Below are 14,651 nucleotides of genomic sequence, written 5' to 3'. Positions count from 1 at the left end.
TTATCCCCTGCTGGCCCATGTTCTTCTATTTCACTTTTTTTGTGAAGTTGTTTTTGTGCTTGCTGTTTTGTCTTCCCCCTCATCCTTTTTCCCCCCTTCTTTTTATGTTTCCTTCATCTTGCTTTTCATTGAAGTTTCACTTATACTTTTTCCCAATTTCTATTATTCTCACATTTGATGTGAAAGTATTGGTATATATCAGCTGTTAACATTTCCCCTAGGAGGTTATATGCAAGGTTCTTCCCCCTCCTTATTTCCTCAAGAGACATTTGCAAATATGATCACTAGAGAAAGAATATTCTAATAATCTTTCTGTTATAGTGCCACTTCGAATGATGCTGCATATTCTGAAACATGATTTTATAGGCTCAGTTTGTTTGGTGGTTAAGCAATCTGTAGTACTTATATGTCAGCCAACTGAACCAAGAGGTTACCATGCAACAGAAATTGGCAAACAAAGAGTTTAATGAGAAAATATAATAGAAGATAAGATTAATGGGAAAGTAAAGGATAAATAAAGAAGTTTAGTAACCAAACAAAAATTTAATTTGGGTTTCAATACCCAATCATGCAAGCTGTCTCCAAGTGCATAATGAAGCATTTACACTGGCTTTTCCTTGAACTCTAAGGAAACAAATAAAAGGAAAATAGAATTAATCCCTAAATAACCAAATGTACAATATAAAATCACAAGTTAAGCATTTGCCTGTGATAGGTGCGAAATACCTGTTGGCTGATCATGATCCACATCATCTCCCTTAGGTGGGAAAAATTTGCCTTTGATAAGTAGTGGTTGATGTATTTGCTCCAAGATGTCAGGATCAGGGAGGCATAACTTATGCTTTTATTTTTTAAATTTTGAAGTTTTGTTTGTAGGCTTCCATTTTTTCCCCCAATACATATGTAAAAAGTGAAATTCCCAAAAGGCTCACTCCTTGCCTCCTTAGGGTTAAACTTGGGATTACGCCTTTGCCTTTTTAAACGCTGGTGAAACCAAAAAGGGCCACATATAAAACGGAAAAATATCAGGCGAAAAAACAAAGAAGCTCGAAGGGAGCAAACATAAGTTCAATTAGGATATCAATTCTCAATCATGCAAGTACCTAAGCAAGCCTTTCTGTAGGATTTTCCCCAAATACGAAACAAATAAATGTAGAACAAAACCGGATCCCTAAATAAATGAAACTAATAATAAGATCTGAAAAAAATTCTACAAGGGTAGTTGTGATATTCCTGTTGACTTCTCTATCAAATACTTTTTCATGTACTTGGTTTGTTACCTAGTCTTCTTCGTCCACTTTACTTTTGAGTTCAGATCAGGATTTAATATTTTATTTTCAAGCAGTTTAAGACCTTTGCTTTTCCAAATTATTTTATAGGGCAGTCCCATGCCAATGGTTTAGCAGTAGAATTGGTTCTTTGGGTTGATTGTGGCTCTGGTAACAAATACACCTCTGTTTACCCACACTCACATCCACACCCACATGCACATCCATAAGCACTCTGGCTCACACCTTCCACACCACCCACACCCTTCTTTTTCCCTCTCACATACAGGTGGAATTGTGCTGCTTCAGGTCATTCATAGAGCTGATATCTTGGAGTGGGTATATTTCATTTCATTTGCCCCCTCCCCCACAGCCTTAAAATCTTGTTTTAAGGTTACTTTTGGTTCATGGGATGTCTATTACTAGAATATAATGGTTACAATATAAGAATTTGATACTTTTCACAAGATGTGTTTCATCATAAAGCAAATGACTAAAAATTTATGTAAATCCATAACATGGAATAGACAAAGAGTGATTATTCCCAAATCTGCCATGGGAATGTTTATCTTTATCTTGTTCTATAGTTTGATGGAATAGCCTAAGTCCTCCTCTTTCTTCTTCTAATATATGCAGTAGTGCATGGATGCTTTTTTTTGGGATATTCATAATTTTAGAGGTTTTTTCATACTCTTTCATGGTCTTTACCTGTTATATCTTCTGTTTAGTCATGTAGTAGTATAGTTTTGCAAGATATTGTATGTGGATGATTCTTTAGCTTGCCTTTCTGTGGGCCAATGCATTTCTTTGTTGGATGTCTTGTCAGTTGTTCTTCACTATTTCCTACCATGGGCTACATTTTGAAATTTTTCAAAATTTTAGCTAAAAAATTATGTGACTTGGGCAAGGTTGATTGTAAAAAAAAAACATTACCAATTTAGTATCAATTTTGCAAAATGTTCTAGAAATTACCATGGAAAAGTTTAAGTAAAAGAAGAGGGATTGGTTTTTATTCAATTAGACAAAGCTTATCACAGGGTAATTAGGAAAGTTCTATGGTGGGTCTTAGGAAAAATGGGACTATATTAGGTGTATTGATTTCATTAAGGACTGGAGTAATGAGTAGCGTAGGACTACTAGTGGATAGTTTAGGGAATTTCCAATTTTATGTTAAGGATCTTCTTTGAGCTCTTATCTTTTTACTTTAGTGATTGATGAACTTACTAAGAGTAGGTAAAACAAATATTGTCTTGATTGATGAAACTAGGGTTGGATTAGAATTTAAGTTAGAATTATATAGAAAAGCTTTAGAATCTTGAGGTTTTAGGATAAGCAAAAATAAGACATAATATGTGATATGCAATTTCAGCCATGGCAGGAGGGATATTAGAGAAAATATTAAACTTGATGGTCAAGAAACTAATAATGCTAGTAGATTTTGATACTTTGGATAAATTGAGGATGATGTAATGCATAGAGTTAAAGTGGGCTGGGTGAGATGGAGAAGTGCTTTTTGTTGTGTTGTGTGATCGTATAATACACATAAAATTAGAAGGAAAGTTTTAGGATGACTATAAAACCAACTACATTAAGGTGGTCTCCTATATACAAAAAGTAAAAGTTGCTGAAATGAAAATGTTAGTGGATGTGTGGTATAATGTTACAGAAAATAATTAAGGAATGAATATGTTTGCGGTAATTTAGGGATAGCATCTATAGAAGGTAAGGTAAGAGAGGGGCGGTTGAGATGGTTTAGGCACCTGTAATTTAGGGCAAATAACGGACACTGAGGAGTGAGATACTTATTGTTAGTGGCAGTAGAAGGAATGGGTGGACCTAAAATAAATTAGAATGAGACAGTGAGTAAGGATTTAATACCCCCTCAATTTATCAGAAGAAATTGCCCATGATTTTATAAATTGGCAGAAAAGGACTTATGCAGCCAACCCCACCTACTGTGACTCAATGCTTGGTTTGTTGTTGTTGCTAGAAATTACCACATTCACCGTGTGTTTGGGAGCATGGGATTCGGACAAAAATTTGTATAAAAATTGTATTGAGTTTCTACTAAATCCCCACAAATGCAAATGCAAATCCGAACCCAGAAATCTATATTTACAAACGCTACCTCAGGAAATTTGAGAATTCATCTGGAAATTGTCTTGAAATTGATTTTATCCTTGAAATTATCAAAAAACTTCAATATTTTATAATCTATATATGAATATATACAAATATATTTAGTTCAATAAGCACACGAACATAGAGATAGAAATATGTGTATGCATGCATGTGTGTGTAAACATTAACTATGCTGCTGGATGTTTTGACCAATATATGAATGATATATTAATGATTTTTGTTCCTAGTATGCTTGGTGCTGTGTAACTTATAGAGTCTACATAGCAAATACTTAGCAGGAATATATTTATTATCCTTATTTACATTTCTTGAAGTTTCAATTGTGTAAGTTGCTTTCCATCAAAATGGATATTTAATACCTTGTTTCCTAGCAGAGTTTCTTCAGTTTTAAATGATAGGGAAATAATTTCAATATCTTTTCGTGCAATTAAGAAATGAAGTGAAAATCCTTGTTTGACGCCACAAGCTTCTACGCTGAAACTCATTTTTATTAAAAAAAAATTTAGAATTAATGATTTGGAAGCTTTTTTTTTTTTCCCTCTTAAATTGTGTAAACTTCTGGTGCCTAAGAAGGATTTCTATGCTTACCAGAGAACATTCCAGTGCTGATAAAGATTGTTTCAATAAACGGTATGAGCCAGAAAGATCACATGCCCATAAGTTTCATGTGGACAAGGTTGCAAACTACTCTGAAGATAGCTTTGATCGAGAATCGCATAGGGAACAATGGCATGATCATTCAGATGATGACGCCCACTCTGTCGAGGAAAGACACAAGAAAACTTATCATTCCTCAATTGCTGCAAGAGGACGGAGGCCATATCTTCTGGATAAATCAAGTTCAGAAGTAGAAGATATGCCCAACAGCTCTAGTTGGTGCAGTGAAGATAGGCACAGACATCACTCTAAAAGCTCCAAAAACCACAAAGAAAGAAAGGGACAGTGTTGCAATGATTCTAGTCAGAGTCGTAATCAAATCAAAATAGAGAAAGATGTCAAAAGGAAGAGGGAAGGGTCCAGTGCCAAAAGACATCATCAGAAACATCACAGCCACTCAGAATCTGGTTTGGAACCTAGTTTCTCCAGTGAGCTGATAAAACAGAAGAAAGAGAGGGATTGCTATCATGATTCCAGATACTCTAGGCACAATGCAGATTCCATGAATGTTGAGCTGAGTCGTGACAGGTGGCAAATGGTCAGTGGTTCAGATGAGTACTGCAGAGAGGACTGTCATTGTCAGAAACGGAAAAGGGTCCACTAATACATGCAACAGACTTGTCTTCTGAGGTAAATGTGTATATGAAGTCACATATCTCAGTGAGGTGATTCACCCGGTACCTTGCATTTTTTAGTTGGGCATTTTTAGATATTTGTATCAACATATTATTAGCTATGTCTTATCATCTTTTATCTGCCTAGAAGTGATGGAATTATTAAGTTGCACACAACTATGGACACACGTAGTCTTGTTCAGATCTAATGTGAATTCTCTGTTGGCTTTTTTGATACAGATCTAGTAGGGGGACGCTTTTGGACAATAACATCGTGATTATCCTTTGTTATTTTCTGCTAACTAACACTTTTTTAGCCTGAAGTATGGAAGATAGCAAACAAAAGTTTTAGCCAGAGGAGCAATGGTAAATTAAGTATAGGGTTTGGATCCTTTTATGCGGTGGCCAAACATCTTTTGCTGAGATTGTTGAAGCTGTTAAAGGTATGTTCTTCCCAATAATCTGAATGCTTTCTAGTTATCACTTTCGTTTATATTCCCAATTAGATTGAAACCCTTACCTGAGAAGGGTTTTACTTCTGTATGCTGCTTCACATAGCTCTAGGCCATTTTAAAGTCTTAACATGGGATGTAAATGTCTGAAGCCTGATAGCTGAGTGTCCGAAGAAACTCTTTTTTTTTTTTAAATTGAAGCTCTACTTATTTCTTTGAGCTAGGTTCTTGATTGTTTTCTCCTCAGCTCCCCTTTTTTGTTTATTTCTTTTCATCAACTGAATCCTTTGGCCCATACCCTTCCCATGTATTGCCGCCTTCATCTTTTCTGTTCAATGAGATAACTGATGGACCATGACATTCCCTTTCTGTCATGGGCTTGTGATATTACGGACTCCTGACATTACAGGCTTACGACACAACAGATGATTAGAAGAGAGGGGTGGCTCGTGCATTCACTGTTCTTTTGCTGTCACGTGAGCCTGTGATGGTTATGGACCCATCATGTTTAGCATTACTCATTTTTTGTTTTGTGTTTGGGTCTTCAGAAAGGAGGCTTTATAGTTTGGTTCGGGTTATCACGATCGTGTTGAGTTGGGTTAGGTGCCTGCCTGTAGTCCATAATGCTTTATAGTTTGGTTCAGGTTATCACGATCGTGTTGAGTTGGGTTAGGTGCCTGCCTGTAGTCCATAATGCTTTATAGTTTGGTCAGGTTATCATAATCGTGTTGAGTTGGGTTAGGTGCCTGCCTGTAGTCCATAGACTCCATTTGGGCCAGGGAGGCCCTTCATTTTGCCTCGTGATACATGGGGTTGAATGTAGCAATGACTCATCTGAATCATTCATTCCATATAGTTGGATATATTTGGTTTTAGACTCCTACTGCGGTCTGAAAATTTTTTATCTGCTAAATAAATGCTTCAGACAGGCATCTATATTGATTTGCTCCAATAATAATACAATCCTATTTACCATGAATGAACAAAATCATGGATATTATTTTTTAATAATATATATATCTACTTATTTAGTAAAGTTCAAGAAGAATGTGTGTGTGTGAAAAGTGGTGAAAACAAAATATTTAGAAAAACAATTGATATAAGTTTAAATTTACATGTAATTAACATTTAAATTTTTAAAAAGTTTTAGTCACTTGAATATATTTAAAATTTTAATTATACTTGAGAGAGAAATTGTTAAGAAAATTAGTTTTTATTCTCTTTTCCTTTATTCTCCCAAACTTTAAATGGACTTCAGAACAAATTGGATACATATAAATACTTGATGCAAATTCTATTCATGTCACGGCCCATTTGGATGTTGAGGAAAGAAAAGTAAAATATGAAGGATTTTACCTTTTCATGTCCTGTCATTAAGGAAATTGAAAGAAAATAAAAAAAATATCAAATTAATAAAGAAAAATTTAATTTTAAAAATTATTAACATTCAAAATTTTAAAGTTTAATTATATTAGAATAATTCTTTATTTTTAATAGCATTTAATATAAAAAGAAAATACGAAAATTTTCTCATGTTCTTTTCATTTGTCTGAACAAAATTCTTGCTGAAAATCATCCTTGAGTGAAGTAGGAAAATGCCACTCGTTATGGGCGTTTGACATAGTGGGCCAACGTGATAGTATCAGAACCTTCCTAGTGTTGTTATATGAGCTCGTGGTAGTTTTGGGTCCCTGACGATAGTTAAATAAAACAATAATCATGCATGGTAAGACGAGGCATGGCCTTTTAGTGTGCACTTCGGCCCATGTCGTCATGCATGGTTTGTGCTAGGAAAATGTTAAATGCTTGATTTTATTAACGTGCAAAGCTCGACTATAGAGCAAATTGACTCAATCCTAGATAACTGATATTAGGTGTGTTACTTTTTAATGGAATGAGAATAAAATAATCAAGAAGCTGCAATTTGTATCTTTGGCTTTGGTCCCAAGGATTTGGTATGAGTTAGGTATGGAATGGGGTTAGTGTTATGATTAGAGTTAGGTATTTTTTTTATTGGAGAAGTAGACTTATAAGAGGGATGGGAATTATTTCCTGTTCACACTTTTTTTTTTAATAACCCAAAACTTGAACGTGGACAAACCCTTCAAACCCATATGGATGACACAAAGTTGGTGGATGAAAAATATTGTCACCTGTCCCTGACGCATTTATAATAATTTTTTAAGTAAACCACAAATGGGGGATTGAATCTGGAATATTGGGCTCAACAAAGTCTAACTTCACTTGTCACTTGGAGTAAGCCTATATACACTTATATTGATGATTTTTTCCCGTGGTTAATTTGGTACATATTTTTTTTTTTGGGGGGTGGGGGGGTGGGGTTGGTTTCTAAATTGAGAAATTGGTGTTAAATGTCATAAAAGCGCCCTTCCAACATTTTGAAAAATGCCCTTATTATTTTACTATATAATGATGGTAATTATAGAAATGGCTTTAAATGATTTTGTCGTAATAATATGACAGAAGTTTGTATATTTAAGGTATTTTTGTCCCCCTTGGCTTTAATTATCTTACATTTGAACTTGGTTTTTGATGGCTATAATATTTAAACTTTTTAAGGGTTTTTTCTAGGGTAATCCTAATTATTTAGGGTCTATTTAGTAATTTTTGTTTTCAATTTTCTATTTTAGTTTCTCTATAGTGGTGATACAATTATGAGAACTTGTTTCTTGACATTGTTAGTTTTTTATTTTTTTTGAGTTTATAAGAAAAAAAAAAGGATGAAAATCAATTTTGATAGTTTCTACTTGTTTTAGTAACTTATTGTCAGAATACTTTAAATATTTAGTAAACTTTTATTAGTTAAGTAGTTTTATATATGTTTTTTAATTAAAATTAATTTATGATGATCGCATGAATTTAAAACATAAATGAAATAGAAATATTCATAAAAAAAAGAATAATAAAATCCATATGAAAACAATTTGTATTTTTATTTTATATTTTATTTTTAATTGTTATTTGATTCAAGGACAATAATGAGAAGTTGATCAATGAAGTTTTAAATTTGTTTTAATTTTAGAAATATTAACTAATTTTGATTGTTGATTTTGGGCTTTTAGTTTCTGTTTCTGTTTTTTCGTTTTTATAATTCTTGATAGTGATAACAAATAATTCCCGAATTTCTTGATTTTAAAGCTTAATTGTGTGTTTGGAAGTCCAAAATTTAGGCTTTGGATGTTGATATATGTGTTTGGATAAAATGTAATACAAAATTATACTGTTGCATCCGAATACATGTAATTTGAGACTTGAAACCTATGTCCCCAAACAATATTGAGGAGTTTCTACATACCTTGTCATTTTATTGAATTTTTAAATATTTGAAAATCTGCAAATTTTCAATTATATTTCCTTTTATTTCACCTTTTTTACTTTTAAGTTTATAGATTTTTTTTTTTCTTTTTAACTTCTCTAACATTCTCCTTGATTTCTGAATTGTTTAACTATATGATTTTTTTTCACATCTTGATTCTGTTATTTGTTTTATTTTCAGAGATTTCCTTCTTATCTTACTACTAAATTTGTTTTAAATTTTGTATTTTAAAGTATACTTTTCTACCTTTTCTTTTCTTACTAATTAGAAAGAGAGAAAGAAGGGGTCTATGTAATGGTGTTTAGTGTTGGTATGCAATTTGCATACAAAGCTCATATGTTGGAATCTCTTTGGCAAAATATTGAAGAGTGAGTTGTTGCTGATTTCTGGCAGCAAGTACCCCTATAGATAATTCTTCAAGAAGATTACTTCATGGGAAATATCGAAAGACATGGGGCCGTGACATCACGAGCCTCCATGTCAAGAGATTATTTCCTGACATGTGGGCCCGTGATGGTCATGACTTTGTGTCTTTTGACATTGTTCTTACCTCGTTTGAGGTTCATCCATGTAATGGTGTTTGGAGTTGGTATGCAATTTGCACTAAAGTTAGTTCATCTCTGCACTCTCTTTAGCAAAATGCTGGAGTGAGTTGCTGCTGCTGATTTTTGGCAGCAATCTCTCCTATAGATAATTCTTCAAGAAGATTATGTCATGGGAAATGTCGAAATACATGGGTCCGTGACATCACGGGCCTCCGTATCAAGATATCATCTCCTGACACGTGGGCTCGTGATGGTCACGGATTCATGTCTTTTGGCATTACTCTTATTTTATTCAATGTCCATCTGTGTAATAGTGTTTAGTGTTGGAATACAATTTGCACAAAAGTTCATATTGTGGTTTTTCTTTGGCAAAACACTGGAGAGCGAGTAGTTGCTGCTAATTTCTGGCAGCAAGCACCCATACAAATAATTCTTCAAGAAGATTACCTTATGGGAAATGTCAAAAGACATGGGGCCGTGACATCATGGACCTTCGTGTTAAGAGATCATCTCCTGACACGTGGGTCCGTGATGATCACGGGCCTACATATTTTAGCATTTCTCTTACCTCATTGGAGATTCATTGGTATTTTACTCGATAATGTGGCTGCCAACATATTAACTGATCCTTAATATGAAAGGACACTGGTGACCCTTCATATGAAGGCAACCCGGTGCAATGTGTTTGAATGTTGAGGGAGTAGTATAATTTGCTCATTTACAACTTTAAAATAAATTTTCAATGAATTTTTTAAATTTATTTTTGAGAAAATTAATTTTACAATTCAATTTTATTATCTGGTCGGCTTGCTAAGTCAAGAGCTTTTAGTTTTTTTCATTAACTGCATGTTTGATACACAATAATGAAATAAATTTAGGTGGAATGAAATCGAATATGAAAATTTCACAATGCTCTCTGTTCAAAATTCCAATTGCATTCAATTATATTATATAAATCAAACATAACATAAAATATAGTAATATGACCCAAAGTTTTCAAGGCCCTTTCTATTTAAAGGTGGGACAATCAAGCCTATAAATATCCATTTCCACCCTGCAATTTTCTAGAAATTAGTTGTTAAATAAAAATAACAAGAAATGATTAATAATTAAAATAATTAAATTTAAATTTAAAGGCTTTTAAATTAAATAAATTTGCATAGTTTTATGATCGTGTAGCCTGGTGTGTTCTTGCCCCATTTGCTCTTTGCTGTTAGGGTTGTTCACAGTTTGGGTATCTGAATTGAACCTTTATATTTGGAAGTGAATCGATCCTATCAGCTCAGAGATTTTCTGAACCTAAAACAAATCAAAAGCTTTGGTTCAACTTTTGATTTGAACTGAATATGATTACCTTGTATGAAAAAACATTATAAAAATTCATTCAATGGGCTTCTTGTAGAAATGAAAAAGGGGAGAAAATGTAGGTTTTTGGGGAAAATGAAAAAAGATACAAAGCTTAGTCGAGAATGCGAAGTTATTTAATTATGAGCTTCTGATTCAATTCAAGAAGACAAACGTGCGCGCTCCCAAAGGTTTCAAGTGAGGAGGCAAGTTGTGATGCAATGATTTGAAAAGCTGTTATTGGTGAGGACATTGGATGGCAAGTTATGATGAGCGACAGCCATAAGGCAACAAGGTTCATGGCTGTTGTGGTTAGGTATGAGTGGAGCTTGGAGGCTTAAGGTGAGAGAATGAGAATTTGAGAAGTGAGAAGGAATTGTGCCCTAGTAGGTTTTAACTTCTTTTGTTTTGAGCTTTGATTTGGTGTCATTAGCCACAAAACTATTTACTATGGTCCTAAACTTCCAATAAAATATAGTAATGTGTCATGATCTCTCATAGAATGTGTACTAAGGAGATCTTGGATTCATAAGGATGGTTTGGACTCTAAATATATGATGCGTCTTTTATATGATAAACTCATGAGGTCAATGGGTTAAAGCGGACAATACATCACTGGAGTTGGGTCCAGGACTGTTACAGTTGGTATTAGAGCTGCCTTGAGGTAGACCTGGCAAAATGAAAAAGAAATTATTAATTCGTACTGAATCTAACCTACTTAAATTGACTCATAATCGATTCGCATATTAAATGAGTTGATTATGGTTTGAACTTTTTTTTATTCGTTTCTAAATGAGTTGGTTGACAGTTTTAGGATTTTATTTGATGGATATTTGTCTATCTGCTAACAACTAATATTTAAATTCATTAATAATCTCTTATGGTCATGCTTATTAGATATCAAATCAATTAACATAAGTTTTATTGGTCAAGATCTAATCTCGCACTCTCAACACTTGCACTAGTGTATGTGTCTCTAGGTCTACGTTATCCTCGCATTCAAACTCAATCTCAAATACTTAGTTTTCTTGTGATCAAAATAAAAGTTTATATATTCATGCCCTGAAAAATAAAAAGAAATTATAATTTTGTGATTAGTTATTAAATGTTTAATATATTACTAAATTATAATTTTAAAAATAAATTCAGCTGTTGTGCTACAAAATAAATTGTTTGTTTGGATGGTAAAAAATTATATTAGGATGAGAATGACGGTTTATCCGTCATTTGTCACTGATTATTTGATTCGAACCGCTATAAATCCGCAACTTAAATGAGTTCGATGCTTTACCAGATTTACCGCGAGGGTATTATCATATGTGTGGGTCCTACATAGAGGTGTAAGTTATTTTGACGAGGGCGTTAGAAATTAGAAATCAAACAGGAGAGCTTGTCACGGTCCCACATTGGATGTGTACTAGGAAGATCTTGAGCTTAAGAGGATGATTTGGACTTGACTATAAGAGGTGCTCTTTATAGGACAAGCTTGTGAGACCAGTGGATCAAAGCAGACAATACATCACAGGAGTTGGGGCCAGGACCGTTACACCATGCATTTTTATTTTTTAATTTTAGAACATTATTTAATTATATATCACTTTAGTTCAAGCAATCATTGGTTCAAGACCAATATAAATCAAAATCGAATCGATATCAGAAAATTGGGAAAATTTGGAATTGAAAGTAATACAAGCAAATTGATTAACAAAATTTTCAATTAGGTTTTTCAAATATTAACAGTGTAGTAGGGTTCCAATTGTGAATTTTGCTTACGGTGGGCAACTTGTTATCAAGCTATAGGAGAGCATTTAGGAATATGGTTTTGATTAAGAGATGGAGTCAGAAGCAGGAGGTTGGGCATTATACCATCAATCAAGAGGTCTAATTTTAGCATTGGAAATGTGACACCATTGCCATTGCCATTGCCATTGCCTTTGAGGATTACTAGAAGCACCCACTGTAGCATGCAAAGAATTGTGGAGAAATAGGACTAGAATGCTTCGCTAGAGAGCACCAAATATTCTAGTGGTCAAAATACAAGTGGGTTATTTTACCGTCCTTAGTAAAGCCTCCAGAAACATGCTGTATAACATAGGTGGATTGATGATGACATGGACTTGCATCATTTAGCATTTTCCAAAGCCTCTAATGTAGGTGTGCACTTCATTCGTGATGTTGAGGAGTTTTTTTTTCTAGATCCTTGGGCAGTAAGAGCTTTGACGACTCGAAAGACTACCTTTTAATCTGTAAGTGGATTTGACAAACACATTAGCAACTCTTTTTGACTTCCAATTTACTAAAAGAGGATTTTCCATTCAACGAGAAGTTTAAGATCAAGATGGCCTTTACTAAAGGGTTTAGGGAAATCATTGAGTTGGATGAGACTAGTGCAGAGCATCAATATGCTTGGATAATAAAAAGAACTTATTAATTGTAATTTACCAACACAAGAGGGGTGTTATGAGTCCGAGAGTTAATTCTAGCAAATATTTTGTGGAAGGCAATTCTCCAATCCTTTTCAGAGGGATGAGTTGTAACCAAGGGAGGCCCAAATACCTTATACAAAGCCTATTTTTAGCCACCTAGAATATTAGTAAAGGTAGATTTAACCTTAGGAAAAATATTGCAACGAAAGAGTTTTGATTTAAAAGGGAGGCTTCAAACTAATCACGAAATAAATAAGATGGTATAGGTGGTATTTCTAGCAACCACGAGAAGTAGAGGGTAATCATGTCTTAACCCCTCTTCCCCTGCCCCCTTTCCTCTGTATTTTCCTAGGAAAAAAAAACCCCTTAAGGGTCTGTTTGGAGCAAGGATTTTGCTTAAAGAGAAATTTGGTTATTTTTTTCCTAACAAAAGAAGGTAGGTGTGATTGTAGTCAGAAAAGCTACAACCATGATTACTACACTTGTGACAAACTTATATTTTTTGCATGAGCCTTTTTTCCTCTAGCCCAAATTGAAAAACATTGGCAGCTTAGTACTACTTTCTATGTAAGTTGTATTGTTTTTTGACTTTCATTTATGCTTTTATTTATTCTTTTTTACGTGCATTTAGTGGAGAGAAAATGATACTTGAGTTGCACAACATTAAGGTAACATTATTTTTTATTGTGAGTGAGGGTGACAGTATGAAGGATAATGTCAACCACTCTAACATGAAAAGTATCCAACTAATCTTGGTGGCCGTCGTTCGTTTTTGTCAAAAGCAAATGTTTGGGTCATTCTTGGTGTTGGCTCAACCATTTAGCCAACTAGGGCTCTATTGATTTGGCTAGATTTTTTGTTTTGGTAAAAATTGAATATGAAAAATAATTTATCAATTTTAGAATAGTTTTAAATAATACATTGGCTACCTTAATTAGCAAATAACAAGATTTAAACTTACATCAGTTAAATATTTTTGCACAATTTTGCCTCCTAAATTTTTTTAGACAATCTAAACTAATTACCTAAGGGTGTGTTTGGTTTAGTGGCTAGGCTGGGCAAAGTATCCTAAAAATATGTTTGGTGCAATATACCAATAGGATTGTATTGGCCTAAAATTAGGATTGTCCTTTTTATATTGGATAATTGTGGATGGTTTCCTCCCATCATTTTATAGAGATGTCCTCTTCGACCTTCCATTCCCCCCCCCCCCCTTCTCCTCCATGTCTCCATTTGGTACTTGGTAATCAAAGATCAAGAATGAGAGGACCAAGAGCACATGCCTCTCTACTTGCCTCAATCTCGTCATAAGCTTGGGATTGAAACTATAAAGGGATGATTTCAATTTTGGCAAAGATGACTCCAAATTTCAGAAATTCATCCTTTGAATATCTCAATATGGTTGTTGTGGTGTGGCTAGCAAATATGTAGATCCCTATGGATGTGCTCATGTTGAGCACCACCTCATCCTACAACATTGGCAAGACGACCATCTGCTGTGATTCAAAACCTTAAATCCTTCAATTGCGTTATGATTACAATTTAAGTGCAAGCCTCGGTGCTACCTGTTGAGAATTCCACTTGTGAACTTGTTCCACATTGGAAAATTAGAGTGGATGATGAGTGCTTATATATATGATTGGGCCTAAGATCCAATAGACTTAAGCTTTTGGGTCAAGTTGGTGTTCACTCATGTGTATCAAGCCTAACAAGTGGTATCGGAGTCGACGGTTCGTAACTCTAGGTGTGCAACATCGTGAAAAGTTGAAACGTGAAGCTAATTCTCTTGACATGCTAACAGTTGGAGGACCAAGTGTGTGACCTAGGCCAATAAGGATCATCTAGTATGGGGATGGATTTAAATAG

General features: G+C 34.2%; 1 protein-coding gene across 4 annotated transcripts in view; it reads left to right on the top strand.

Annotated features, from left to right (window-relative positions):
- The window catches only part of LOC131150835 (E3 ubiquitin ligase PARAQUAT TOLERANCE 3-like), a 52,445-nt gene that overhangs the window by 28,341 nt on the left and 9,453 nt on the right, over positions 1-14,651 (top strand). For 2 of the 4 annotated variants that reach the window (XR_009135616.1, XR_009135615.1), the window contains exons 15-16: positions 4,002-4,697; positions 4,922-5,124. Coding sequence is in view for 2 of the 4 variants with exons in the window: in XM_058101831.1 (XP_057957814.1) it covers positions 4,002-4,671 (670 nt within the window). In the remaining 2 variants the exon portion in view is untranslated. The other 2 variants (XM_058101831.1, XM_058101830.1) reach the window with 1 other exon arrangement.

Source organism: Malania oleifera, chromosome 3 (genome assembly GCF_029873635.1).
Source record: "Malania oleifera isolate guangnan ecotype guangnan chromosome 3, ASM2987363v1, whole genome shotgun sequence".
NCBI classification, from domain to species: Eukaryota; Viridiplantae; Streptophyta; class Magnoliopsida; order Santalales; family Ximeniaceae; genus Malania; species Malania oleifera.
Note: the sequence above shows the minus strand (reverse complement) of the source record. Positions and strands in the feature narration are given on the sequence as shown.